This window comes from Telopea speciosissima, chromosome 7 (assembly GCF_018873765.1).
Source record: "Telopea speciosissima isolate NSW1024214 ecotype Mountain lineage chromosome 7, Tspe_v1, whole genome shotgun sequence".
Taxonomy (NCBI): Eukaryota; Viridiplantae; Streptophyta; class Magnoliopsida; order Proteales; family Proteaceae; genus Telopea; species Telopea speciosissima.
The window spans coordinates 26,324,367-26,352,296 of record NC_057922.1 but is presented as its reverse complement, the minus strand read 5'-3'; the positions used below and the strand labels follow the sequence as shown (position 1 = coordinate 26,352,296).

Genomic DNA, 27,930 nt, shown 5'->3' with positions numbered 1-27,930 from the left:
TTCTTAACATATCGTACAACTTTTACCTCAGAACATTGTATCATTTGTGGAGACGGAGATGGGACTGTAAAACATCCCACCTGTCACACAGCATTTAGAGAAAATACTCCAACAAGAAAATTAGTGTTGCAGCAAATCAAGGTTCTTGCATAATACTGCTGACTAGCTCCATCTATCCTCAAACATATATACCCAATCAATGAATAGAAACAATGGAGGAGCAACCATATGGGGCTCTGCTTCTGCGAAACTTGTACAGCTCAGACCAGAAGTAGACCCTGACCATAAAACCAAGCTCACCCAAAGGGCCACAGCTTTCTTGGAGAAACACAGCTGACTCTGCCAATTTTTCTTCATCAACTCAAGAAATGATTGGGCTCAGTGCAACTGATTCTGATACACAGAAGGGTTCAAGAAGTATTACTATTGTAACTCCTGCCACATTATTATAACGAACTAGCTCCAACAGTAAATAGTTCTACAAAAGAACCATTTGAAGGGACAAGCATCACCAGAAAATTCAACAACCACTTGGCACACTCACCTAAAGAACCTTAGTCGAAGGTCCTTCCATCAAAAGATGAAAGTAGATAACTCCAGGCTACGTTCATATTTTGCTATCATTGTGTTCAGATTTTACAGCTAAATCTTGAAGCATTGACTGAGCCGCAACAAACTTTTTCCTCAACAAGACATTGTATTCGTAAAGATTTTGTAGGTTCCTTTGAACATCTGATATATCAACTCCAGAACCACACTTGATTTCTGCAACGACAATATAAAATATGTTAAATTGAAAAAACCAGCTTGACCGAGAATATCCAGTAAACTCTTCTATTTCAGCAACTATTAAATGAGGGAACATCAACTGAGATGCTTCAGTCGTGCGATCAAGACCCACCAATGTAGGGAGGGATATAGTGCAATTTCAAGAGGTTAAAAGGACACAGGGGAAAGCAGAAAATGACTTTGGATGGAGTGCAGAATGATGTAAGTGCTATTAGTTACACAGTAGATATGGCCTTAAAAAGAGAGAAATGGCAGAACAGGGTACATGTAACCAAACCCAAGCAGTTAATGTAAGGCTCAAGAAGTTGAGGTATGTACACTGGACGTACCCCAAACATCTCTTTAGGACAGTATTGACATAAATTACTCAGATGAATTATAACAAAAATAATTGATTGACCATAATGTCAAGAAGCGCCCCCTTCCAAAAATTATATTGAATTTCCTACACAAGAGCAGCAATGAAATTGGTCTGATTTCGGACAAAACTACTAGCTCCTGTACTAGAAAGAAATGTAGCTCTAGCAAATAAGTAACATATCAGAAGTTAGTCACATTTGTCCCTGAACATGAACATTGATGTGATATCAAAGGTTTTACATAATGGTGTAGAAGCCTGATTGTGGCGTACAGAAGTAACATACTTTGAGAGGAAAAAAACAAGGAAAAATATTCCTTCACTCTTCATTCTGTGTCTTATTGAGTAAAACCATTCTTTTCTTCTCATCTGTAAAGTAAGACCTGGATAGTTTCTTTCAAAGAGAGAGAGCCCATTAACAAGGAATAAATACAGTTGAACCTCCATTTACTGGACTTAGAGAGGAAAAGAATGAAAATAATGTTCAACTCTCTCCATTTTTTTTCATGTTCAGATGAATTATCTTTTTTCAATGATTAATTAACATAAAGATTAAATTACATCTTGCAAAAGCTAGGGTTCATAAAAGCTACCATATCAAAAATCCTGTTTATATGCTAAACATGGAGAAACTATTCTCTCATTGTGACAATTTCAGTGAATGTACTTTAAGGTTTTACTTAATTTTCGAAATTATGTCACAGCAAATAATATGAGTGTCTTAAGCCAAATACTCGCACACAATTAGAGAAATTGGCTCCAACCTATTTGCTGCTTTATCTATTGGATCTAATTTCTGGGTATTAACATGCATAGATTATCTGAAATATCTAATTTACTCTTTCTCTGTAGCCCTTACAAAGTTGGGCCCAAGTTTAGTTGAGGTAGATTTGTTGGCCATCCACTATAATATAATGCCAATAAATGATGGGTGGTAAGGATAATCTCAGCAACTTAATCTGAGAGTAGCACAAATGATGGGTGGTTATCAGATCCCAATACATATAACAAAAGTAGAACAAATTTATTAACAGGAAACCCCTCAAATAATGACCTCTCTAATAATTGAAGTAGTAACCTAATCAGATTATCATTTTCATCTATCCTGTCTGAACTAGCCCATAGTAACAGTTTCCATGTGATAATTTCTAATGTATGGCTACATGTTTTTCGACTTGTTCAAATATCTAATTGTAAGCAATTTAAGTGATGCTAAAGTGCAACTGAAAATTTACTAGACAATGAGTATAATCTGGTTCAGAGGCACCATCATAATCTTTTCGGTTTATTTGATACATGTAAAACAATACAACTATGATTGGTTTTCAGAAGCACCATGGAGAAATCTTTTCAAATATTTGATTCACTTTAGTAAAATTGCTCTTATAGTTGTCAAGATGTCACCTAGGCATCCAAGCTCTTTTCTGGGTCCAAGGAGACAACACGCCTCGTTGACACTTAATGAGTTTACGTTGATTTATGTTTATTGCTTTGTTTTTTGATGAATATGCTTATATTATCCTATACCTTGTTTATTATATGCTGACTTTCTCATATTAGGGCTATTATTAGTATAATTATATCATATTGCATTGATATGGCCTCTATGTTGCATATAAACATAATTATATATAATAATCATAGCTATATAACTTATAGTCATATACTGCACGCCTAGGGCACCTGGGCTGGCATCTCGTAGCCTAGGCACCCCTCCAACGCCTTGGATTGTCAAGTCACCTTGACAACTATAATTGCTGCCCATGGATTACACTTTTAAATGTATAAGAATCCATAATTACCTGGCAAAGGTGGTTCTGGAAGGGTATCATCATAAGGAAGAGATGCTTGAGGCTGAGAAGCAACTCTCTCACAAGAAACAACTGAATTTCCGTTCTCCCCCTCTCTATTAGCACCAGACTCTTCATGTTCAAGAACCTTGAGAAGGATAGAGTGAAAGGTATTAGACTCAACAAGCCTTTACAATGATGCAATTGCCCTCAATCAAAAAAATATCCATAATGAATGGACCCTCTCAATCAAGAAAATATCATAATTAATGGATTTTAAAATTGTTTCTCTTTCAGTAAATACAAGAAGGATGAACTCACATAGGTATATAATTTCTTTGTGTAACTTCTATGCTTTCTATCTGTCTATGTTTAGTGCTATGTATTCTATATTCTTTGGGACAAGCAATGCATTATAAGACATGTGAAAACAAGAACAAGCATCTGGACGTCACTCAACCTTTTAACCTAATTAGCAGTCATGGCATTTGCAGAAACAAGGTCATTGAGATTTGTGGATTGACGGTTTTAGTAGGGTTTAGAAATTGTTTCACTTTTGGTAATTACATGAATGATGAAGAACCGATACCTAGTTTATGGGAGATCACTTCTAAAGTTTGTTGGGCTATTTAACAGGGAATATTCCATGACAAAGGTACATATGAAGTGTAGCTCAAGTGTACTGGCAGACATGAATTCGTGATTTTTTGAGAGTTTGATGCTTGATAGGGTTAAGATTTTAAGGTTGTTAGATCATCCTGCTTTTAGCAAATAGATAAAAAAGAATGAAAATCCATATATATCTTAGCAATTTTGTTGGTTTATTATTAACGAGCAGCATGAAAGAAGAATACTTCAGGACTTGAAAAGGTCCACGGTGGATATGCTGAGTTCATGGCTTGGGGTCTGAGAGTTGAGAGTTAGACCATATAGTTTAGGATTTTATTGATTGTTTCTTTTTTCTTTAATAAACGTAGGAATGGTGAAAAACCAGACACTTAAAGGGCATACCCAGTGCATGAGGCTCCCGCCACTGTGTGGTCTGGGGAGGGTCATAATGTACGCAGCCGTACCCTTGCTTTCGCAGAGAGGTTGTTTCCAGACTCAAACCCGTGACCACTTGGTCACAATGAAGAACCAGATACTTAAGTTTATGGAAATCATAAGAGGAGATGATGCTTTCTATTTACAGTTATTATTTTTTTTTTTTGAGAAGGAATGATTCCAAAAGATGCAAATTGCTCTTCCATTGCTTTCATTCCCAAAGATGAAAATCATAGTTCGGGAACTCGTGAGATCTCGCCGAGTTTCTCGGTTTTTGGAAAAGCCGAGACGATACTGCCTGCGAGTCTCAAAAGTGCAATATCTCGGATCTCGGTTTCGACCTATTTTTTTAACCCACCTACCACTTAAATACCTCACCTAACTCGATAGAACTCGACATATCTCGGCGAGATCTCGGATCTCGGGTTGACCCAAAGTTGAGGCTTCAAGTTGAAAAAAAAAAAATGCACCAACTCGGCGAGATCTTGACTCATCTCGGTTTTTCCAAGAGCTGAGTTGGTACCGAGACCCAAGTTTTAGTACCTTGATGAAAATCTTTCTAACATTGGGCAATTTCGACCCATAACTGGTTGAGGAACCAGATACTTAAGTTTATGGAAGAACTTTGCTACTACAATAAGTTGGGTGAAAGGAAAGAAATAGAAGAATATTGTTTCCTGCTATGAGTGAAAAAGAGAATCTTAGGACTTGGAGAAGTCCATCAGAAATTTATTCATGACATGAGTTCAAAATGCTGGGTTTTAGGAGTGTGAGAGCTGAAGGTGTCAGGGTTAAGAACTTGGGTTTTAGGTTTATGTTTTTCAGATTGTTCTGCCTTCAGTAAATATTGGTAGGATGAAGACCAGTCCAGCTGGAGACTTAAGTTTATGGACAGTACTTTCTCTTGCCATTTATTGGGTTAGTTAAAGGGAGCACTTTGAAAGATCCACTGCAATGTATTGGTGAACATGAGTTCACACTTTTGAAAGTTTGATAGTGAGGTTTGAGAAGATTATGCCTTCTGGTTTGCCTATCAGGTTTGAAGCAGTTCTTCAGGTATATCATTTACGCTCATAATCAATATCATTTGGAATCAATCAATCAATTTCAGATACCCTATGGGGGAGAGCACTAAGGAAAAAAACTTCAAAAAAGAAAAAGAAAAAAAAGAGAGACATTGATCCCAGAAGAAATTATAAACAAGATTGACTTACTTGTATACCCTCTGAATATGTAGACTTCCTTTCAAGATCTTCTGTATCACCTCCCAAACATGAGTTGACTCTTTGTGTCTGGGTGCTTTCAGGAATGGCATTCTGCATGATATGAAATAGCTTAACCAATAACTAGTGGCATTTCTGTTATCTTTCCAAGTTAAAAGGGTACAACCTGAGATATTCAAGTTTGCATCAACCATAAAAGTAAGCAATGGATCTTTACCGTGTCAATGTGTAAGTGGTCTCCTCTGTTAAAACTGATAGTATCAATGTTGATAGGTTGCTTCTTTTTGGATGAGGATCCATCTCCACGAGAATGCTCAATCATCATACAGCCACAACATGAGTCCTTTTTGGTACTACTGTATTCATCCTCCAATTGGCTAGAACCCCATGTGTACATTACATATTTCCTCAACTGGATGAAAGATGAAAAAATACCAATCAAATCAGTTCAATAAAAGAAGTGAGAGTAATAATGTTTCATACAATTCATAAAAATGAGTAGATTAAGAATTGCCTTATTCCAATGATCTTGAGCTTTTCTTCGATTTCTAATATTCAGCAGCACACTATCTTCATTACGGAGCCTCTTTATCCTGCACTCACACTATGAAACCAAGCAAGTATAATAATATACAAAAGGTAATGAAATAACAAATAAAATATTAAAACCTCATGCTTCATTCACTTTCTTTAAAATTATTCCAAAGAATCACAAGATTTAAAAATATGTTAAGATATTTTAGCTAGAGAAGACATTAAAGGACCCTTCCCTCCCTCAGGAGCTGCCCAAACTCAGAACTGTCATAATACACCATGAATTCTAGTCAGGGCAGCTACTGAGAAGAGAAGACAATCTCTGTACAATGCTACTTATAGTAAGATTTGGGATTCACAGTTGCAAGGTTTATATCAAAATCAAGTTAAGTAACATGTGAAGAAAATTTAAAATTTCAGTGATTCAAATACGTAATACAATGTTAATGTTTATCATCAATTAACATGATGATATGTACAAAAATAAAAAAAAGAAGCAATTACGGAGAAGTTAAAAGGCTATAAGTACATAAGCTTTTCAGTTGTAACATCACTGGTTTGATGCAATTCCCAGTCCACAAATTTCAAACCACAATTACCCATAAAATTTTTAAATGATAGGTATTTCTCAAGAAAACGGTTTCAGAGGTTTTTTTTTTTTTTTTTGGGGGGGGGGGGTGAATAAAGAATTCATAACCTTCTTTTTTCACCTCCAAAAAAAAATCTCAAGCTTATTTGGAATTCATAATCCCTAGAAAGGAAGGAGGTCTTGGGTTACAAAGAATCAAAGAAGTCAATAAGGCTGGAATTCTCAAGTTTATTTGGAAGATTGCTTCTAAACAAAAGAGTATTTGGGTGGACTGGATATATTGGGGATTCTTCAGAGAGGCTCTATTTGGACTGTATCTTGCTCCCCTGACTCCTCTTGGGTCTTGAAGAACATTCTCAAACTCAGACCCCTAGCCTTTGGGGCAATTACCACCAATATAGATGATGGCACTACTTCCAGACTATGGTTAGATCATTGGCACCTCATGTGTATTCTCCTTCATATAGTGAGCTCAAGACTTATATACAGGGCTGGCCTCCACAGACTCTCCTTGGTTGTGGACATCATCCTCTCTGATGGCTCGATTCCTCCTCCTCCTCCTCAGCTTGCAGCCATTTGGAATGCTCTCCCTTCTATTGTTAGAAGACCTACTGGTTCGGGAGACTTGACTACTTGGGCTCCCACTTCCTTAGGTATATTCAGCTCCAAATCTGCTTGGAACCTCATAAGATCCAGGGGCCCTATTGCTACATGGCACAAGATTGTCTGGTTCAAAGGACACATCCCTCGGCATAGCTTCTGTGTTTGGCATGCTCTTAGAAACTGCCACCGAACTCAGTCATTTCTCCTACATCGGCAAATCAGTGCCTCTCCAACCTGCTGTCTTTGTTGAAATGGCATTGAATCTGTAGAGCACCTATTTTTTGACTGCCCATTCTCCTCCGCTATTTGGTCTGGGGTGCTCTGCAAATGTTGGCCTAGAAGAAGAAGAATTCTTCCTTTTCAAAGAAAATGGGTGTGGATCGACATGAAATTCGGGGGCAACTCCCTATGTGACAGAATTGGCAAGCTTGTTTTTGGAGCTACTATTTCGCATACCTGGATGGAGCGCAACATCAGAGATAGACTTCCAACTCTAGATCCTACAGGCAGATTTAGGATTCCATCTCCTTTGAAGTCGGCTCTAAATCCCAACCCCTCTCTCCCTCCTCTTCTTGTGTTTATTCCCCTAGGAACAGGCATATTGTTGCCTCCTGGGGCCTCCCCTCTTCTATGTTATCCCCCCTTCAGTTGGTCTGCGTGCTCTTTGTTTTATAGGTTAATTTTCTCCTCTCTCCCCCCCCCCCCTTTGTATTCTGGGGTTGCCCTGTATTTTCTCTCTTTGGTAATGAATTTTTATTCACCCAAAAAAAAAATTCATAACCAAAACCCCAAAAGAAGGTTTGGGGGGGGGGGGGGAGGAATATACAAGGGGGAAAAAAGGAGGGAAAGGGGAACAGGGCACAGCTTCAAGCCCTACAAGGAAGGGACAGAAGGCTGTAATATTCCTTTCTGCACAGGGATTAAACACTTAACCATCAAATCTGTTTGTTGCTTATAATTCTTTATCTCAGTACATCCGAAACCAAACTACTATTTTAGGTGTGTTTTATTACAATCTAAAAGTTCTAATATGTTTAGAGATGCTTAATTAGGGTTTCCTTGAAATTTCGGGTTAAAATATGGCCATTTGATCACCGAACGTACCAGATTTCGACTGAAATCTGAAATATTTTGGTTTTGACCAAGGTCGAAACCCTAGTCAAAACCGAAATCTTGAACAATGCTTGGCACTCATCAATGAGATGCCTTGTTTTATAGGCATACCATATGAATAAGGGTTCATGTGTTAAATAAAAAAATTTATTCTTTTAAATTTAAAATGGGGCCTATATGCAAAGTAGAAATTTTCTTTTCATTTGTCTATAAATATTAACATGTCATGAAAGAAACAAGCCTAATTTGGGGCTTAAGATTTGCTGGACAAAAGTGAGACACTGCAGCATTGTTTTCTTCACACCAGATGAAGGAGGGAAAACCCCAAACATTGACTAGTAAAAGGTACACTCCTTGCTCCCCTGCGCCTCTCCTCTAGGAACAATGGTAAGTGATCTTAAAAACCACAGTAGTGCAGGTCTAGTATTACATTAACTGAAGGGAATTAAATATATAGTAAGAATTGAGAAGTATGGACAAGGTAAGGAGTGTGCAAAGCAATTGGAAACTTACTTGTACCAAGCAGTAGAAAAAGATGGCAATACTAATAGCATAAAGACCACCAAGATCTGCGAGGAAGCTCACTGCATAGTTATGTCAAACAATGAAATCACATCAGGTTACAGGTACATAGATGAAATTTCAACATGAACAAAATTCTGAATTATTAAAAAGGGCGTACCCAGTGCACAGTACATAATTCTGAATTTTTATTTACTGCAAAAAGCATTTATTCATTAGAAAAAATGAGTAAGAAATGTAGAAATGGTAATGGTTATGATCCACCACAGCACTTAACATGGTGGCTCAGAGGTAAACATTTTTATGTTTTTAGAATTTGATACTTGTTGCTTAAGATCCATGATTACATGTATTATGTATGCACTTGACCATTTACCTGTTCCTTATACATATTTAGGAATATAAACATAGGTTCTAAAATTTATGTAATATATATTTTTATTAAAATTTTAACAAGAACAATCACAAAACATTATATGACTATTAGGTATTTTTAAAGAGTTTTTGTATCTTTTTCCTGGACTGGATCAGTCAGGATTATTTTTTGCACAGGGTATGGACCAATCCAACCTAGAACAGATCTTGATCAGCTGAAACCAATTCATGATCTAACCTTGATCCCTCAATTCATGGCCTATAGTAATGTAGGGCTAGGTATGAGTTAACCTAACCCCAGTCAGGATCACAGAAATATAACCAAAACAGGTATTGGTTCAGGTCTGATATCAGTATATATAAAGGTACTAAGCAGTCAGCAGTAGGCAAGTGTAGTAGACCAACAGTATAACAAATCCCCAAAATGTTATGAAGATCCAATGGCTGGATTTGCAACAGGGATTAATATTCAGAATCTAACAAGTAAAATTCCAGAATCAGGTGATTGTGTGTAGCACCAGATCACACCCTCTGATATGCTTAATACCTTGGTTGAAAGTTGGTCTTGGACAGCACTATCTTGTCCCAAAATACCACCCTGTTTTGGTGGTTAGATTTCCCTCAAAGTGGGATCTCGATTCTGCCCAAAAAGGTTATAATACAGAGCATACGTGGGGAAAGGACCAGGGTATTTTTGGGGAAATGGGAGCTTATATTAAATAATAGGGAATTAGATATTTACATTCTGTAGTATTTCTTGCCGTTGGTGTCATCCCTCACAAGAGAGGAGAGACCCTCACGCAGACCATCAACACTGAAATGAATCTCATGGAGGGAGTGAGCAAATCCAGTGAGGAAGTCGGCGCAATGGTTGGTTTCGCGAACATGGTGAACGAAGATGCAGCTTCTGAACTTCCCCCGAAGCAAATGGATATCGCCAAGTAACTCAAGCACGAACCAAGGTGGGTGGTTGCGTCCCATGATCATCTGGATTGCCAGGAGGGAGTCCGATCGCACCTGAACCTGTGAGAGGTTCAGGGAAACAGCCTTGGAGAGCCCCACCTTGATAGCATGTAGCTCAACACGAAGAATATTGGGATCCTGGATACCACCAGCCACAGCGAAGATCACCCGGCCAGAATGGTCACGTGCAATAGAGCTGTAGCCACCGAGGTTGTCACGAATCAACCCGTCACAGTTGACGGCAACCCAGTCTGTCGGTGGAGGCATCCAAGAGTAGGGGGTCGCTCTCCGAACTGTAAAGGAAGCCACGATGCCCCATCTACCAAGGAACTGACGATTAACGTCCGTGTCTGGCACCGAAATAGCATCCCAGCTGTCGAAACGGTCTCTAGTGTCCTTGATAACACGCCAAAGAATTGATGTGGCAGGCTCTGGGTTTTTGCCATTAGCCCGGCTGTTTCGTTCTTGCCAAATACAGTAGATGGAGGTCCCCAGGCTGAACCGCCGAATAGTGTTGATGAAAGACTCCCCCTTGTAGTGCTCAACCAGCAATTGAACTTCGTCATGCCAGGACCTGAGTGGTTCCCGAGTGAAGCCATTGAGGCTGAGAATTACCTTCCATATCTTAGCAGAGAAGCTACACTGAAAGAGCAAGAGGTCTTGTGTCTCCGGCAATGAAAGACAGAGAGGGCAGGTGGTGTCTAAGGAGATTCCCCATGATGCCAGCTTGCAGCGGGTTGTAAGGTACCCTGTCAAAGCCAGCCAGGTGATGAACGAAAACCTGGGTTGTGCTGCAGAGAACCAGATCAGGTTACACCAGGGGACTTGGGCAACTCGCTCCCTCACCGCATCCCAAGCAGTTTTAATTGCGAATCTACCATTCGGTGAAGCAGTCCAGATGGGAAGGTCCTCCTGAAGTCTGAAATGCAACCGGGTATCCAAGATCTCTGCCATTGGTCACGGAGCACCGGATCAGAGCAATCAGCCATCCACATGCCATTGGCAGCATCAACAAGCACCCGACGGGATCATAGGTAAGGCGCCCCAGAGCTTCGACAATGAGAGCGACTAGAATCGCAAATGGGACCACTAGGGAGCCATGGGTCGTGCCAAAGCAAAGTCCCTGAGCCATCCTTTAGGAGGTATCGTGTGCATCTTGAAGCCACTGATCTGGTTCTCAAAATAGATTTGAAAGACAGGGAGCACAAAGAGGGGGTGGGTAGCTACCAAATTGAATGCCTCCGAAGCCATCTGTGTTTAACAAACTGCACCCAGAATGTGTCCAGATTTGAGGATATGTTCCAGATCTGACGCATTAGTGCCGCACGATTCCAGTCGTGTAATCGACGCAGCCCCAACTCGCCTTCAGCACGTGGCTTGCAAACCGCACTCCATGCAACCTTGTAACTTCCAATCTCATTGCAGCCCCGCCAGAGGAATTTTGCCATGGTTTTCTCTAAGGTGGAGATAATACATTGAGGAAGCCGAATGGTGTTGAGCCAGAACGCCACACTGCCCATCAGAATGGACCTAATAAGGGTGAGCCTGCCTGCGTAAGATAACGCCTTCGCTTTCCATGACACCAACAGCTGCTCCACCTTTGAGAGTAGATCCGAAAAGTCCAAAGGGCAGAGAGACTTGGAGGAGAGGGTTATCCCCAATATCTAATCGGGAAGCAGCCAATGGTGAAGCCCAGAACTGATGCAATATGAGTTTGAATCTCCGAGGGGCAATTGGCAAAAAAGATGGATGACTTGCCAAGATTGACAGTAAGCCCGGATTGAGCCGAGAAGTCATTGAGCAGTTGATTAAGAACAGTAGCTGATGAGCACATTTATGTGTGAAATCTTAGGGCATAAAGCATACATTTTACCACATTGGATAGAGTTACTCGGTGCTTTCTTGTGCTTTTCAGGTTTTAGGTGAATTCTTGTGAAAATGGAGGAGATGATGCTAAGGAAATGTTTTTAAACTGTTTAGAGGTGTTAATGGCTTGGATGCGTAGCCCATCGAGTCAACTTCGCAACGGTTCAAACGGCACTTGATTCCGAGTTGAAACGAAGAAGTTACGGCCGTTTCCGTAACGAAGCGCGAAAATGGTCTATAGGGGTTTATTTGTAATTATTGACAGTCGACCGGGGACAAAGTGAAGCAAAAGTTCGGATTCCAGGGGCCTTAATGCAATAACCAGAAGTTATATTTCTTGTACCTGAAAGATTCCATTTGGAGGGCTCTGGACAGTCCAACTTCAACTTGAGATATCTTGGGCTCCCGAACTCCAAATTGGACGAAATTTGGGTCTATTTTGGGTGATTTTTCGCAAGGAACACAATGGTGAGGCCTATATAAGCACCCCATGCTCCACGTTTTCTGAAGAACAGAATGGGTATTTTATTTATTCTTGAAGGTATCCTAGTCATCAGCCTTACTCTCTCTCTCCTCCAACTTCTCAAGGGCACTTCTGGAATTCTACTTGGGATAGATTTATATTTTCTCACCTATGGAAGGTTGAAAAATCAAAGATGCTTTGATTTTATTGCTTGGAGAAGATATCTACAAAGAAAAGGAAGCACTTGTTAGAATTGGAAGTTTACTTTTCTAGAAATAGAAGGTCTATGTAAACAATCTTCTCTTCTTCTTCTTTCTATTTTTTTTCTTTTTTCTTAGGATTCAAGGCATTGTAAAAGAGGAAAGAGAAGAGTAGCATTGCTAGGGGAAGCCTTGCCGTAGACAAAGAGATCATCAGCGAAACAAACTGACGTGAGTTCTGGCTTATCACAGTGTTGATGATATTGAAAGGAACCCTGTTTAGCAGCCATCGCCAATGAGTATGTAAAAAATTGGAGAACAATATTAAAGAGGAATGGTGAAAGAGGCCATCCTTGTCGAAGGCCTCTATTAGCTCCAAATCGGGGTGATTGAGCGCCATTCAGAAAAACCGTATATCCAGGGTTGATGATGCACTGGGTAATCCAAGTAAGGAGGCGAGGGGGGAGGTTTAACCGGTATAGAAGAGTAAAAAGGAAACTCCAGTGTACCGAGTCGTACGCCTTTCGAAGATCAATCTTGGCTGCGAAACGGGTCATCCCCTTGTTACAGTGATATGCATGAAGAAGCTCCTGGCATAAGAGAATGTTATCTGTAATCTGCCACCCTTCCATGAAGGCAGTTTGATTGTTGCCCACAAGTCTATGCATCACGCCCTTAATCCTGTTTGCAATGATCTTTGTAATGAATCTGTATAGGAGAGGACTAACAGCTATGGGCCTGTAGTCATGAAAGGTGCTCTGAGATTCCCCCTTCGGGACCAAGGTAAGTCTTGAGAGTTTTAGCTGCTCTGGAAGAGATGGGTTAGCAAAATAGTCGAGGATTGCGTTACACACATCTTCGCCTGTGATTTCCCATGTATGTTTGTAAAAATGTGCACCAAACCCATCGGTCCCAGGAGCACTGTTGTCGTCCGCAGCGAAAATCACAGCCTTGATCTCTTCTCTGGTGACATCTCTGGCCAAATGAGCACACTCAATATTGTCCAGGGAGCGGTCAATTGGAAGGTCCACAGGGCTGCAGATGGTTAGAGGGGTGCTCATGAAGTATGCTTCAAAGAAATGTGTTGCTTCCAATCGAATGTCATCTGTATCAGTAATCCACCCGCCTGCTGCATTTTTAATAGATGAGATTCGATTACGGCACCGTCGAGTCTTCACCGTTCGATGGAAAAATTCAGTGTTATTGTCACCATGTGTTAGCCAGCGAACACGGGCTTTCTGGCGCAGACCGGACTCTCTTGCATTGAGGAGCATGGTGAGTTCCTGGGCTGCCATTTTCTCACGTGACTGTATCTCTTCGTCATTGGGACTGGTCAGAATGGAGGACTGTAAAAGATTGACTTCAGCATCCAGGTCCGAGATACGCTTATCCAAGTGATGATATGTGCTGTGACTCCATCTCTTTAATTTGTCTTTCAGCTTTTTTAGTTTAGCAAGAAGGCCGAACATTGGCAAGCCAGAACTAGGTTGGTCCCAGACGCTACGAACTAATGGGAGGAAATGCTCATGGTCTGTCCAGAAGTTGGAAAAATAGAACTGTTTCCCTCTTATTTGGCTTCGGGTACCTGCCGTGACGACCATTGGACTGTGGTCGGACACCCCCGGGTTGTGGAAATGAGCATGGGAAGAAGGGAAGGAGTCCAGCCAGTTGAAATTAACTAAAACCCAATCGATCTTCGTTGCGATACGATCCTCACCAATACCACGGTTACTCCACATGAGGTGGCAGCCGTTCCACTTTAAATCAAGCAGGCCAGCATCAAAGATGCAATCGGCAAGAGGCTGAAAACTTCTGTGCATAACAGGTCGACCCCCGACCTTCTCATTAGCAGCGCCAATAGAATTGTAATCTCCGAGGAGCACCCATGGAAGTGAGATTGAAGCACTCAACTGCCAGATAACCAGCCTTGACAGGAAATATAGGTCAGCAATAAGAACCGTAGAGGGACTCTTAGGTGATAAGAATACCAATCCAAAACAGGTACAACCGACCACAACTGTTTGGGAGGAGATAACAGCTGCTGACCTGGTCTTGGATGGAGATTAACAGCAAGATAAATTCCCCTTATCTGCAACCGCAGAGTTCAGCCAATAAGATTGATACCTCCAATCAATAACATCAATACTCCTCTTCAATATTCTAACTGGACAGCAACTTAAATAGCAGAGATAAAAGCCTCAGTTCTCCTAACAGTAACACAGGTTGCAGATTAAATAAACACTAAAGGGGGAAAAAAAAAGAAGAAGGGATGTAGAAAACCTAGGACCTGTAACCAGTAACTTGAGAGAGAAGAAGAGATGAGGAAGAGGAGAGAACTGTTAAACTTATCAGTCTCCCTCATAATGCTTGTATTTATAATCTCAAATTACAATAGAAAGGGGAACTCCTAATCAGATTAGGAATTCCTAATCATGATAGGATTCCAAGTTACAATAGGAAAAGAACTAGAACTAACAACTCAAACTGAAACTAAGACTAACAACTCACAGTAGAATTAGGACTTGACATAATTAGAAACTAGGACTCCAACTAGGACTAGGAAAATAGAAGATACACATCAACCAAATCAGTGTTCACGTGAACAGTGTCACATGAACAGTACTTCAACAAGGGAGATAGAATGGGTTGAGCCTCACTCTTCCTTGGGCCTCTCACCCTCTCATAGGTCTCTCACCTCACTGTATCTCACAGCAACCACGGCTAAACAACCAAGCTTTTCCAATCGTGTTAAGAGCACTAAGGCTCTGACAAATCTATAGGCCAGCATCCTACTTCTAAAAAGGAAAGAAGGAAAATAGAAACTTCTAAATAAAATGTCCACACATGTAGTGGATCCTGTTTACATTGAAATACTAAAAATAGAAATAGAACTTAGTAACTAAAGATCTCCTAATAATATCCCACGCAAAGTAGCAACTGATTGTGACTTGTTTCCCAAGTAATGGTCAGTATGGGCCCCAAAAGATCTAGAAAATCTGGGAAATATACTCTCAAGTTCTTCTCCCATGCAAGATATCCAAGGGATCTTTTAGGAGTACACATCCACAAGCCAACCTACACTCAAAAGTCCCCCACACAGCTAGCATTGGACCCACACGCAAGTCTGGAAAATATCTCCTAAATATGATGTTGGTCAATATACTCATAATAGGTTGCTAGATATGGATAGAATAGGACAACATAGGCTGGATCGATAGCCCCAAATTATGGGCCAGTTGTGAACCAGATTTGGAGCCCAATCGGGAACTTGGACTACATCATATGGACCTCACATTTTCTGAGAACCTTTGACTGGTCTTGGATTGGACAAATTTACTATTGGCTAATAATGGAGACCATAGTTGTCAAGTTGTCGTGTCCAGGCTAATTTTTTGGGACCTAGGCAGTTGTCGCCTTAGTGTATTGAACGCCTTGGCCCTTATTTATGTCAAATATCATTTAAGTAAATGTTTTTATATTCATTTACTTAAGATATTATTCCTAAATAAGCATATACCCCCCTAATTTGAATCCAATAAAAATAATTAAAAAATCAAATTTAAAAGGATAAAAAGTCAACCCCCCAGTTCAAGAACAAAAACTAGATTTTTGGTGGTAGGTGAAATTTTCAACTTTCTAATGTTGGGGATTTTCTCAAATCTAAAAATTTTATTAATCTTTATATCGTATAACATTACTAAAAATCAAGAGCAGTAAAATATTCATCTGTTTTGATATCTAAAAAAATATTTTTATTCAGAGCGATTTTGACAGCATTCGCGCACGCCAAATAAGGTTTGACCGGAATGTAACTCCTTCAATATAAATCAGATTTAAGCAATCTTGGATTTGTTGGAAAGCTAGTTTTATGCTCTACCTAATACAAAAAGTCTCATAAAAAAATCATTTGACCAGTCAAACTTCTTAGAGAACAAGAACAAAAACATTTCTCTAAATCGAGAGCAATTTATTTACTTTAGATACGATCATATTTTCTAAGAATAGTATAAATCAAATGTGAGACTAGGTATACCATGACAATGACCAATTCCAAGAACAGTATAAACCAACTATATGTTTTGATTGTTTAAAACTTCCAATAACTTGCTTCTTCAGTTCTGCTGTCTTCTAGTTCGATGTTGATTTTTGATGACTTTGTGGCTTAATGTTGATTTTTGATGACTTGATGTGACTTAATGTTGATTTTTTTATGACATGATGTGGCTTAATGTTGATTTTTTATGACTTGATGTAGCTTAATGTTAATTTTTTATGATATGGTATATACTGTATCATACTAAATAATGTTAGAAAAGAGGGAAAATAAAAAATGACACTTGGGTGCCTTGTCACCTAAGCGCTTAGGCACTCCTCCACCTCGTTGGGTCGCCTTGGCGCCTTGACAACTATGATGGAGACTTGATAGTAGTCGGCCTCCATCACAATTATCTTGTTACATATAGTTTAAGCATAACCTACTCCAATTTCAAAAATGGTATTAAACTTGGTAAATTTTAGTAAGGGAAAATGATCCCTGCTAGGCTATGTGGTGCCTGCGCCTAGACACGGGAGGAAATGATAACCCCGCCCCCTGTGAAATGTGAAAATCCCAAGTCTGTTGATGCCCCCACACATGCTCTCATTGCCCCCCATGCTGGTGCAGGGGCCATGCAGCCTGGCAGTGATCCCCAACCCTTTTTAATAATGCTAAATGTTGAGAAACGTGGGATTGGAACATTCTCACTTTACTTTAGGGTTTTATTATTTTTCTCTTTTACTATTTTGCCCTTGGGTTGTAATTCTAATTATAAATAAAGTGGACCTTTGTCATTAATGACAAGTCACATCATTCCTAAAATCTCTGATTTCAAACTTGGTATCAGAGCCCAATACCCTAGAAAGTTTTTCCACGTTCTTCGCATTGCTCTTCTACACCACCGTTACTGCCCATTGGGGGCCACTGCCTCCTCATCTAGCATGATAGACGAAACCTGAACCATGCGACACTAGTCTTCTCCTTCCTGCACCTCTCTCACCGGGCATTCTTTTACTCTCTTCGGTGAACAGGATTCACCACTGCGACCCTACCTCTGGTCGCCTCCGCCACAACCCACCTTTTTGGTCGCCACGCCTCCTCCACTGCGAGCCATGACCCCCTTGGTTGCCCTCATTGCCGCCATCGTGACCCCTTAGTCGTCATGCCTTCTCCGCCGCAACCCCTGGTCATCATGCCCTTTTTAGCTGCGACCCCTCTTTGGTCGCCACGCCTCTTTCCTATGGCCTCTCTTGCCGGTGCCATTGCAACCCTCCTTAACCGTCATGCCTTTTCCGCAGCGACCCTCCTTGGTCGTCGTGCTTCTTTTCGCCGGCCTCTCCTACCTCTGGTGTTGCCTCTTCGTCGCGACCCATCTGGTTGTTGCGCCTCTCCACCGGCCTCTCCGCAACCGATGTTTCCACCTTTATTGGTGTAGAAGAATACTCCTATTTTTGTTACCCTTGATTCTTCTTCTCCCAGGTTATCATGGGTGACGACAATACAAGTACTACCTCTATAGGTACGCCCTCCTCTAACACAACTGAGGGGCACCCTCTTGGTCGATCAAGTAGCACTGGGCATCACACTTTCTAACCTAGCCCCATAAAATTGAATGGTCGGAATTATCCTACATGGTCCCCCAGGCATCAATCCCAGCTTTGTTCTCTTTAATTCTGCCAAGGATCTACGGGATATAGTTCGCCAAACTTACTCATAGGCAGGTAATTACGCCCAGATTTATGAGATACGTCAATAGGTTTGCGACACTACTCAGAAGGAGTTATCTCTCACTGCTTATTATACGGCCTTGACCACTCTCTGGCAACAATTGGACTTTTATCATCCAGTTCCCATGGTTCACCCTAAAGATGCTGGTACATTCCAAAAGGAGGGGGAGATGGAATGTGTATACGACATTCTGACCGGCCTGAATCCTGAGTATGATCAAGTTAGGGTGCAGATTTTGGTTTCCCCACTTATTCAGGCATATATCTGGTTCAATCTGAAGAACAACAAACAATCATGATGCCTCCACATGTCCCTGTTCGTTCTGCCTTGCTCACACGCCACCTACACCTATTCCTGTGGACTCCTTGAAAGTTCCCACTATTGCACAGAAGCCCATGAAGTGTGATTATTGTGGTTACCCTCAGCACACACAGGAAACCTGTTGGAAACTCCATGAACATCCTAAGGGTGGGTGCAATCCGAAACAGGGCAATACCCATTCCCAAGCCCATCTCTTTGAAGCATCGGATGTTGGTCCTACGATTTCTACTGCTGCCCCTTTCTTTCCGAATCAGATGGCTGCCATCCAAAAAGTAGTGACACAAGTCATTACTAGTTCCTCTTCTTCCCATGTATCAAACCTTGCTCAATCAGATAATGTTCATGTCTCATCTTCGAATCCCTTATGGTTAATCGTACCTATTCTCCTTGTTCTGGACAGCTGCCGATAGGTCTATGCCCTCCATTTCGGGTAGAGGTTATGTTTCTTGTTCTCCCCGTTTTCTTGTCTCACATGGGTTTATCTTTTACACAATAAATTTTATGCCTTCTTCATGTAGTCCTAGATTTGAATAATCAAACTAGGAACCAAACCAGGATCTTTTCATCAAAGGATAGTTCAAATTAAAGAAAATCTTGATAACAGAAAATCAGATGGTTAGAATGATCCCAAATTCCATACGAGTTTACCAAATAGGGACTGGAACAATTGTTGAAAAGCTGAAATTGATCCAATGGTTAGATCAGATAATATGGGGGAATCCTAGTACAACTAGGAAGAGGGCAAAATAGTAATTTAACTAGGAAATTCAGAGATCAGAAATTAGGGTTAAGTTCAGTAATCGAATATAAATTTAGTCTATAAGAATCAGCAATAACAGATCAGTAGAATAGGTATATAAATTGTGATCTTAAAAGAACAATATAACAATAAGGGCAGAATTGAAAATTCACAACAGGAACAATTCTGCATGTCAGAATTGCACCAAACTGAAATTGAGTTCATGAATTAGGTTCAAGAACAGTAGGTCAAAACTTGAGATGATTCTAACTGTTAGATTTGGCTGGGCAGAATTCTCGCGAAAATCACCTTGCATGTGACCTTCTAGAAGAGAAGAAGAATAGTTGCAGGTTTTAGGGTTCTAATGGATCTATGGTATTAATGGTGGATGAGGAAGGTAATAATGATTGAGTATTGGCAATGGGGATCGATGGGGCTGGGTTTAGAGGACTATGAGAAGCAGGGTGATTGTTGAAACTGTAAAGTACTTACTTGAACACTAATCTTCAATGGTAGCAGCTTTGAAGATGAACAATGGGGTCTCCCGATCTACATGATGCAAGGAATCGATTGGAGATCCACCAATCCCTTCACCTTGATATTACTGACAAAGCAACCTTGATATTACTCACAAGGCACACTCATGATGGAGCAAAGGCAGCAAGCATAAAGCTGAGTTTTTATTAATCAAATTCGTATTCAAAGCTGGCCTCCCTTACAAACTTATATAGAAAACTCAAAAATAGACTTAGACACTACAAAGGAAAGTCCTAACCCTATCCTTAACATATTAGGTAACTTAAACTGGCTAGGAAACTGAAATAGACTCAAAATAGAATGTTAATCCAGCCCAACTAAACAATTAAAGGACAAACTACTAAAATCACTTAAATTAGATCACTAGTTCAAACCAGCTTTGGACCGGTTCAATTTAAAACATTAAAAACATGAATATAAACTAAGTATAGGGCTAATCCCGTATGCAACTCATGTACCTCAAGTTGAAGCCCATAAAAGTGGTCTATTATATAGAAAACCCATGGGATCAAAGGCCCAACATGTATATAACCAAACCCTATACCTATTCTTAATAAAGAAGCCCAGTTTGGTGATAAATCTGCATCAACTCTCCCCAGCTTGAAAAAATTTGTCCTCGAATTTTGTAATAATGAGGGGGAAACAACATGTGGGTAGCAGCTTTGACCATTCCCCAACAGAATTTTGGTTGCTTGTAGACTTTAGGGATGTAGTCTTTAAGCCGTGGAGCTTTCTCTTCAAAGAATCATGGTGGCATAACAAACTCTATGTGCTCGACCTTTGAATCAATATCAACTATGTATGTCGTGTCTGTAGAGTCGTCATCAGTGGTAACCTTTTCATCTAAGACTTGAGGCGCAAGTCGTACCTCTTCAAGAACAACATCTTGAATGCCATCAATTTCTCGTGGAGTGCTCTCAACCACCTCTTCATCTTCTGTTGTTTCAGCTTTGCCTACTTTGTTCTCTTCGACATTGACCCCTTCAGTAGATTCTTCTGCATGTTGACTTTCCATCTTTGAAGCTTCAGGCATTGTCTCTTTCTTTTCATCACAATTCACTGTGATCACTTCAGCTTTGTCTTCAACTTGTGCTCTCTCAATTTCCATTGGCAATGTACATTTGCATTCAGCCGCTGATTTAACACTGGTGATGTCAGATTTCCAACACTCTTTAACTTGCAAACGGAATCCCATTGATGGAGGCTTCAAGTTATCTTTAGATTTGAAGGCCTTTTGGTGGTGACGTTGTCGATGGGAATTTAAGTTACCTTATTGTAGAGCTCTGAACGTCCGTGGGAAATATTTCTTACTCAGATCTTCTTTCATCTCTGCCCATGTAACAGGTTCTCTACCACGGAAATCAAGATAATCCATCTGGGTTCTCCACCAATTATATGCTGATCCAACTAGCTTGGTATGTGCTAGTCTCATTTTCCTATGCTCAGGCAAATCATACCAATCAAAATAATCATCTAAAGCAGCTAACCAATCACAAAATACCTGGAGATCTGGTCTGCCGTCATACTCCTTCAACTCAAACGCCTCTGGAGGTCTAGGTTGTTCCCTGTAGTCTCTGTAAACTCTATACCTGTCTTCCCAGTTATCTCTGTACCTTTCTCTATCTTCTCTGTAATCCATGTGCCTGTCCCTATCTTCTATGTGTCTTCTAGGAGGTCGGTAGACTTGGGATTGCACCTGATATCTGTCCTCTTCTATGGGCAATTGCTATCCCTAACAGGAGTAACCTGTCGTTGCTCGATTTTCTGTAATTTTTCATTTATAGCTCTCTGTTCAGCCCTTATCTCTTCAGATATGGCCCTCTATTCAGCAAAGAACTTTTGAAACATCTCAAACATTGCAGCCATAGGATCGGGTGCTGCTGGTAATGATCTACCATGCTTATCCATGGCTCTGATACCACTTAATGTAGTCCTAGATTTGAATAATCAAACTAGAAACCAAACCAGGATCTTTTCATCAAAGGATAGTTCAAATTAAAGAAAATCTTGATAACAGAAAATCAGATGGTTAGAATGATCCCAAATTCCATATGAGTTTACCAAATAGGGACTGGAACAATTGCTGAAAAGTTGAAATTGATTCAATGGTTAGATCAGATAATATGGGGGAATCCTAGTACAACTAGGAAGAGGGCAAAACAGTAATTTAACCAGTAAATTCAGAGATCAGAAATTAGGGTTATGTTCAGTAATCGAATATAAATTTAGTCTATAAGAATCAGCAATACAGATCAGTAGAATAGGTATATTAATTGTGATTTTAGAAGAACAATATAACAATAAGGGCAGAATTGGAAATTCACAGCAGGAACAGATCCGCATGTCAGAATTGCACCAAACTGAAATTGAGCTCATGAATTACGTTCAAGAACATTTGGTAAAAACTTGAGATGATTCTAACGGTTAGATTTGGCTGGGCAGAATTCTTACGAAAATCACCTTGCATGTGACCTTCTAGAAGAGAAGAAGAATAGTTACAGGTTTTAGGGTTCTAATAGATCTATGGTATTAATGGTGGATGAGGAAGGTAATAATGATTGAGTATTGGCAATGGGGATCGATGGGGCTGGGTTTAGAGGACTAGGAGAAGAAGGGTGATTGCTGAAACTGTAAAGTACTTACTTGAACACTAATCTTCAATGGTAGCAGCTTTGAAGACGAACAATGGGGTCTCCCGATCTACAAGATGCAAGGAGATAAGCAGTAGTCCTCCCGATGTACAAGATGCAAGGAATCGATTGGAGATCCACCAATCCCTTCACCTTGATATTACTCACAAGGCACACTCACGATGGAGCAAAGGCAGCAAGCATAAAGATGAGTTTTTATTAATCAAATTCGTATTCAATGCTGGCCTCCCTTACAAACTTATATAGAAGACTCAAAAATAGACTTAGACACTAAAAAGGAAAGGCCTAACCCTGTCCTTAACCTATTAAACTGACTAGGAAACTGAAATAGACTCAAAATAGAGTCCTAATCCAGCCCAACTAAACAATTAAAGGACAAACTACTAAAATCACTTAATTGAACCACTGGTTCAAACCAGCTTTGGACCGGTTCAATTTAGAACATTAAAAACATGAAAATAAACTAAGTATAGGCCTAATCCCGTATGCAACTCATGGACCCCAACTTTAGGCCCATAAAAGTGGCCGATTACATAGAAAACCCATGGGATCAAAGGCCTAACATGTATATAAACAAACCCTAGACTTATTCTTAATAAAAGAAGCCCAGTTTGGTGATAAATCTGCACCAATTCTGCTTTCAGTCTTTCCATGCCATGCTTCACACTCAATTTAATGCCACCATTCGGGTTCTTCGGAGTGATAATGGTACGAAATATATTGATGGTAGCTTTCAACAGTATCTCCTTTCCCATGGAATTCTCTCCCAAACTTCTTGTGTTCGGACACCAGAACAAATTCCTGAACGAAACAATTGACATCTCCTGGACGTGACTCGTACCTTGATGTTCACTACTGGTGTCCCCAATACCTACTGGGGGGGATGCTGTCCTTACTGCTGCCTACCTCATTAATAGGGTTCCCTCAAGTGTCCTCAATTTTAAGATACCTATTTCTTTCCTCTCGGACCCTACCATTGCCTCTTCTCTACCTCCCAAAATTTTTAGGTGTGTTTGTTTTGCCCATAATTCCTCTCCCCCTCGGTCCACTCTGGATCCCCGTGCCATTTGATGCATTTTCCTAGGTTTTTCGGCCATTCAAAAGGGGGCACAAATGTTATCACCCCCCTTCTCGCCGTCTTTATGTCACCTTGGATGTCACATTTCATGAATTTGAACCTTATTTCACGACACCTCTTCAGGGGGAGAGTCTTGAGGAAGAGCTGTCGTTACCCACTCTGATGATTGATAGCATACGATTGATGGTGGTAAGGGGGAGACATCGGCCCACCTGTTACATCGCCACCTCCTGTTGTTCCAGACTTGATAACTTACAACAGGAACAAAACCAAGAGAAAGGATCCCATGGATGACCACCAATCATTACCCATTGTGAAGCCTCCACTAGATCTGCCCTCACCATCAGGTAACATCTCTCCTAACCTTGATTCTATGCCCGATTTTGCTAATGTTCATTATGACCGCTCCATTGCTGTTAGAAAAGGAATTTGTTCATGTACTCAGCATCCCCTTAACCACTTTCTCTCTTATAAATCCCTATCACCTGCCTATCGGGCCTTTGTTTCCGCTTTGTCTTTAGTGTCTATTCCACAAGATTGGAAGGAAGCCATCAAGGATCCGAAGTAGAAGGCTGCCTTGATAGAAGAAATGCAAGCCTTAGATAGAAATGGTACCTGGGAACTTATTCCTCGTCCTGAAGGGAAAAAGCTGGTTGGATGCAAGTGGGTATTTACAATTAAGAAAGGGTTGATGTCACAGTTGAGAGATACAAGGCACGTCTGGTTGAAAAGGGCTTCACCTAAACCTATGAGATCGACTACCAAGAAACCTTTGCCCCTACAGCAAAGATGAATTAGGTGAGAGTGTTATTGTCTTGTGCCCTGATTTGGGTTGGAATCTCCGACAATTGAATGTCAAAAAAGCTTTCCTAAATGGGGACCTTGAAGAAGAAATCTACATCAACCCACTTCATGGCTTTTCATTCCCATCTGTTGCTGGCCATATTTGCAAGTTAAAGAAGTCCCTTTATGGTTTCAATCAATCTCCTAAGGCCTGGTTTGGTTGTTTTCTTAAAGCCATGCAGAAGTTTGGATATCGACAGAGTCAGGCTGACTATACCTTGTTTGTGAAGAGAGATGGAACCCAGATCACAGCCCTAATCGTGTAAGTTAATGATATAGTGATCACTGGTAATAGCGATGATGAAATTTCCCATCTAAAATCCTAAAATCTCTGATTCTGAACTCTAAACAATATTTCAAAGTAATAGCATGTTATGAAACCATGGTTATTAAGCATAGAGCATCCATCTTATACATCTTTCTGTAATTGTGCATCATTAATGATCTAGCTGTTGATTGGTGAAGGGAAAATTAGTCATATTGTTACAAAGGGAAAATGAGCTTTAAGAGATTTATTATTCTAAGTTTCAGCAGTTATGTATACAAGGTTTCGGTTGAAAGAAAAAGGCCGCTCAATAGGCAGATAACTACTATTTCAGATCAATTTCCTTCCCTCTCTCCCACCCAAGGCAGATGCAATCTTAGGTTAAATTTATTAACAGCTCAAAGAATGTTAGTATATTCATATAATTTCTTAATTGAATACAAGAACATATTTTACATTTAGAATTCAATCAGCATCCCACCCAGCTCCTCATGAATCATGATAACTATTCCAAAATATTGCTTAAGGGACAAATTTACTGATGAAATATTTGCACTTACCATTCACCATCCACAAAGAGAATAAAAAAAATGTATATATGGCACAGAGAAAATGAACAAAAAGAAAAGAAAAAGTGAAAATAAATAAACCAGATGGGGAAAGGGATAACTCATAGATAAAGCTATATTTTGAGGACATATTCTTACCAATTCCAAATATATGTCGATTGTCAATCTCAATGATGTAGTCAGAGAGAAGATGGACATACAAAGTGGTATTGATTAATCCATCTCCATAACTCTCAAGTGAATTTCGGAGCTGACTTGATTCAGAAAAAGATGAACCCGGAATAAATTCATGAAATAGAGGTTGGAGGAGCTTTAGTCCATGCAGATTACGATATAACCGGGGAAATAAATTGAACTTTAATATATTTACTTTTCCACCCCTGAATGTAATCGGCCTATCATCTGTGTTGCTTGTGTTCTTCAGTGTGCCACTGATGAAGCTGACATGTTTGTTATCACCATGGTTCTTTGCAGTAAGATTGAACTGGAAACCCACAGCAGTCGCAGGGACATTTGGAATATCAACAAATTGCCATGAAATGTACAAATTATCTAGACTTATCTGACAATTGTTGCACTTGAGAGTTACGGTTGGTCCCAAGCTAGAATTATGACATGAATAGTTTGCGAAGGTTGACAAAGAATAACTTCTGTAATCAAGGAAGCCTGGTGTTCTAGTCACTAAAGTACTGAGGTTCCGTAGGTTAGAACAGCTCATACTAGAAATTGTAGTAATATTAAATTCCATGTCATTCATGAAGGACATCAAATCAGGGGAATTCATTGCTCTCACATTATGAACCTCAACACTTCTGTTAGAAATAATCTGGTAGAGCAACCTGTTAAAGGACTGAAAAAGCCAAGTCAATATGAACTCAAATGAAAAGACAAAAAAAGAAGCAAATCACAGTAAAGACAGAACTCCTTCCACCCCACCTCCCAAAGAAGGAAAAAATGAAAAAAGAAAAAAAGAAAAGCATTGAGTGCCATAATAATTTACTAGAAGGAGCTGTCACCAATAACTCACGCAGCAAGTAAACCAATGAAAAGTATCCAAGTTGCTATAGAGAAGGTTCCTCCAAGCTCTGTTTTCCGCTTCATAACTACCTTCTGATCATCCTACATTAAATAATATGTGATTCTAATCAGATGTTAGATATCCAGATTAAAATCAGTACAAAGAGTACTAAACTATCAAAATTATCCATGACTCATCATTAATTGCTGGCTCCCTAAAAGAGGAATAAGAAGGCAATACTTGAGAACCAAAATCCATATACCTATATAAAATGTGGCCAGCCATGTCTTCGTTGAGAAGGCTTTTTGTCTACATCTATTCACCTTCCGCATCCAAATTGGGGTGGGGATTTGGGGTTCATCATGACTAATTCATTATATTATATCATCCAGGTTCTCATAACCTTAGGGAAAAAAAAAAACTTTGATTTCACCTAGAAAAATATCCCAAGTTCTTTCCTTTTCCTCAAGATCTCACCAATCTCAATCTTAGCATAATTAAGAGGAGAAAAAAAAATCCAGATTTTAGACTCAACTGTGCATTATCCCAACGCTTTTGTACTCTTACCATCATTATGATCAAATCCTCATATCACTTTCTAAATTTGAGTGAGAAAAAAATTGGACAGTTCGTCCGCACTAGCAGCAAACAACCTAGATTGCCCCATTATCAACAAACCATAATTCTGGAGATATCAAGTAAACTTGGAAAAGTATGTCTTAATATTTACATTTAGAAGTTGAGTATTCTTCCCCTTCCCCGAAAAAGGAAATATATAAAAGAGAAAGAGAGAGAGAGAGATGTTATGGAATTATTTGCCGTATTCTAACAAATTAACCAACTGCGCTTCCTACCACTTACTTCTTTCCTCTCCTAACCTACAAGAATATAATAATCTGAAACGTTCATGCCTTTCTAGAGGCGATTAGCTGATGCTCAGAACAAAGAAAGAAAGCAAAGTCATCCTGTTCAATTACTGATTTCTTTTCTCTTACTAATAATTTTTATGTAGACCTCGTACTTGTGAGCTGATCTCTATAATTTCCATTTCCATTTTCCACAATCAATCCTATTGTCTACCAACTCCGGATAAGATAATGAGCTTACAAAGCGTGACGAACTAAGAACGAACTAAAAATTAAGTTCAAATTATAAATTCCAAGTAAGCGCGACCTACCAGCCAATGTCTAGTGGCAAAGCAGCAATCCAAGCGGCTAATCCACCACCTGATCTGGAACCACAGAGTCCTTCCATCACCAAGTTTACCTAATCTGATGAGGAAACAGAAGAGTAACCAACTGAGCAGCATATAAAGCGTGGCCTCGAGAAACAACCCCTGCGATTGAGTGAACTTCTTGAGCGAATTGAAGGAGAATAACGTCACCGGCCAATTCAGCGAGTAATCAACCCCAGTTTCCACCGTCAAAGGATTACCATCGACCTTGAAAAGAGTGCAAGTGCTGCTGGTGGAATTTAGGACATAGCCAGGGTTGCAGGCACAGAGAGTTGAATTGAAGACAAAGGAGTTCGCCGGACAAGGCCGGAGTTGAGCCATTAAGATCTGAGATTCTTTTTTGTGTTGTCTTTGTGATTGAATTGCTATAACTGAAAGCAAATTCCTATTCTTCTTAGAGGACAAGAGTACTTGACGAGGAAAAGAACCGCAAAGAAAACTGGGAAAGAAAAGAAGGCACTTGCAGTAGCTTCAGGAAG

General features: G+C 40.0%; 1 protein-coding gene across 2 annotated transcripts; it reads right to left on the bottom strand.

The window, feature by feature from the left end:
- On the bottom strand, positions 1 to 27,830 carry LOC122669569. 2 transcript variants are annotated; one of them, XM_043866360.1, is made up of 9 exons: positions 27,395 to 27,830; positions 26,227 to 26,318; positions 25,338 to 26,038; positions 8,557 to 8,627; positions 5,719 to 5,808; positions 5,422 to 5,616; positions 5,196 to 5,297; positions 2,950 to 3,085; positions 1 to 765 (listed from the first exon to the last, which is right to left on the bottom strand). In XM_043866360.1, exons 1-9 carry the CDS (start codon positions 27,770 to 27,772, stop codon positions 608 to 610), a joined length of 1,923 nt encoding a protein of 640 aa, XP_043722295.1. In that variant the 5' UTR covers positions 27,773 to 27,830; the 3' UTR covers positions 1 to 607. The 2 variants fall into 2 exon arrangements, with proteins under 2 accessions (XP_043722295.1, XP_043722296.1); XM_043866361.1 differs by lacking the exon at positions 2,950 to 3,085 and having other exon boundaries at positions 571 to 765.
- Positions 27,831 to 27,930: the final 100 nt, after the last annotated feature.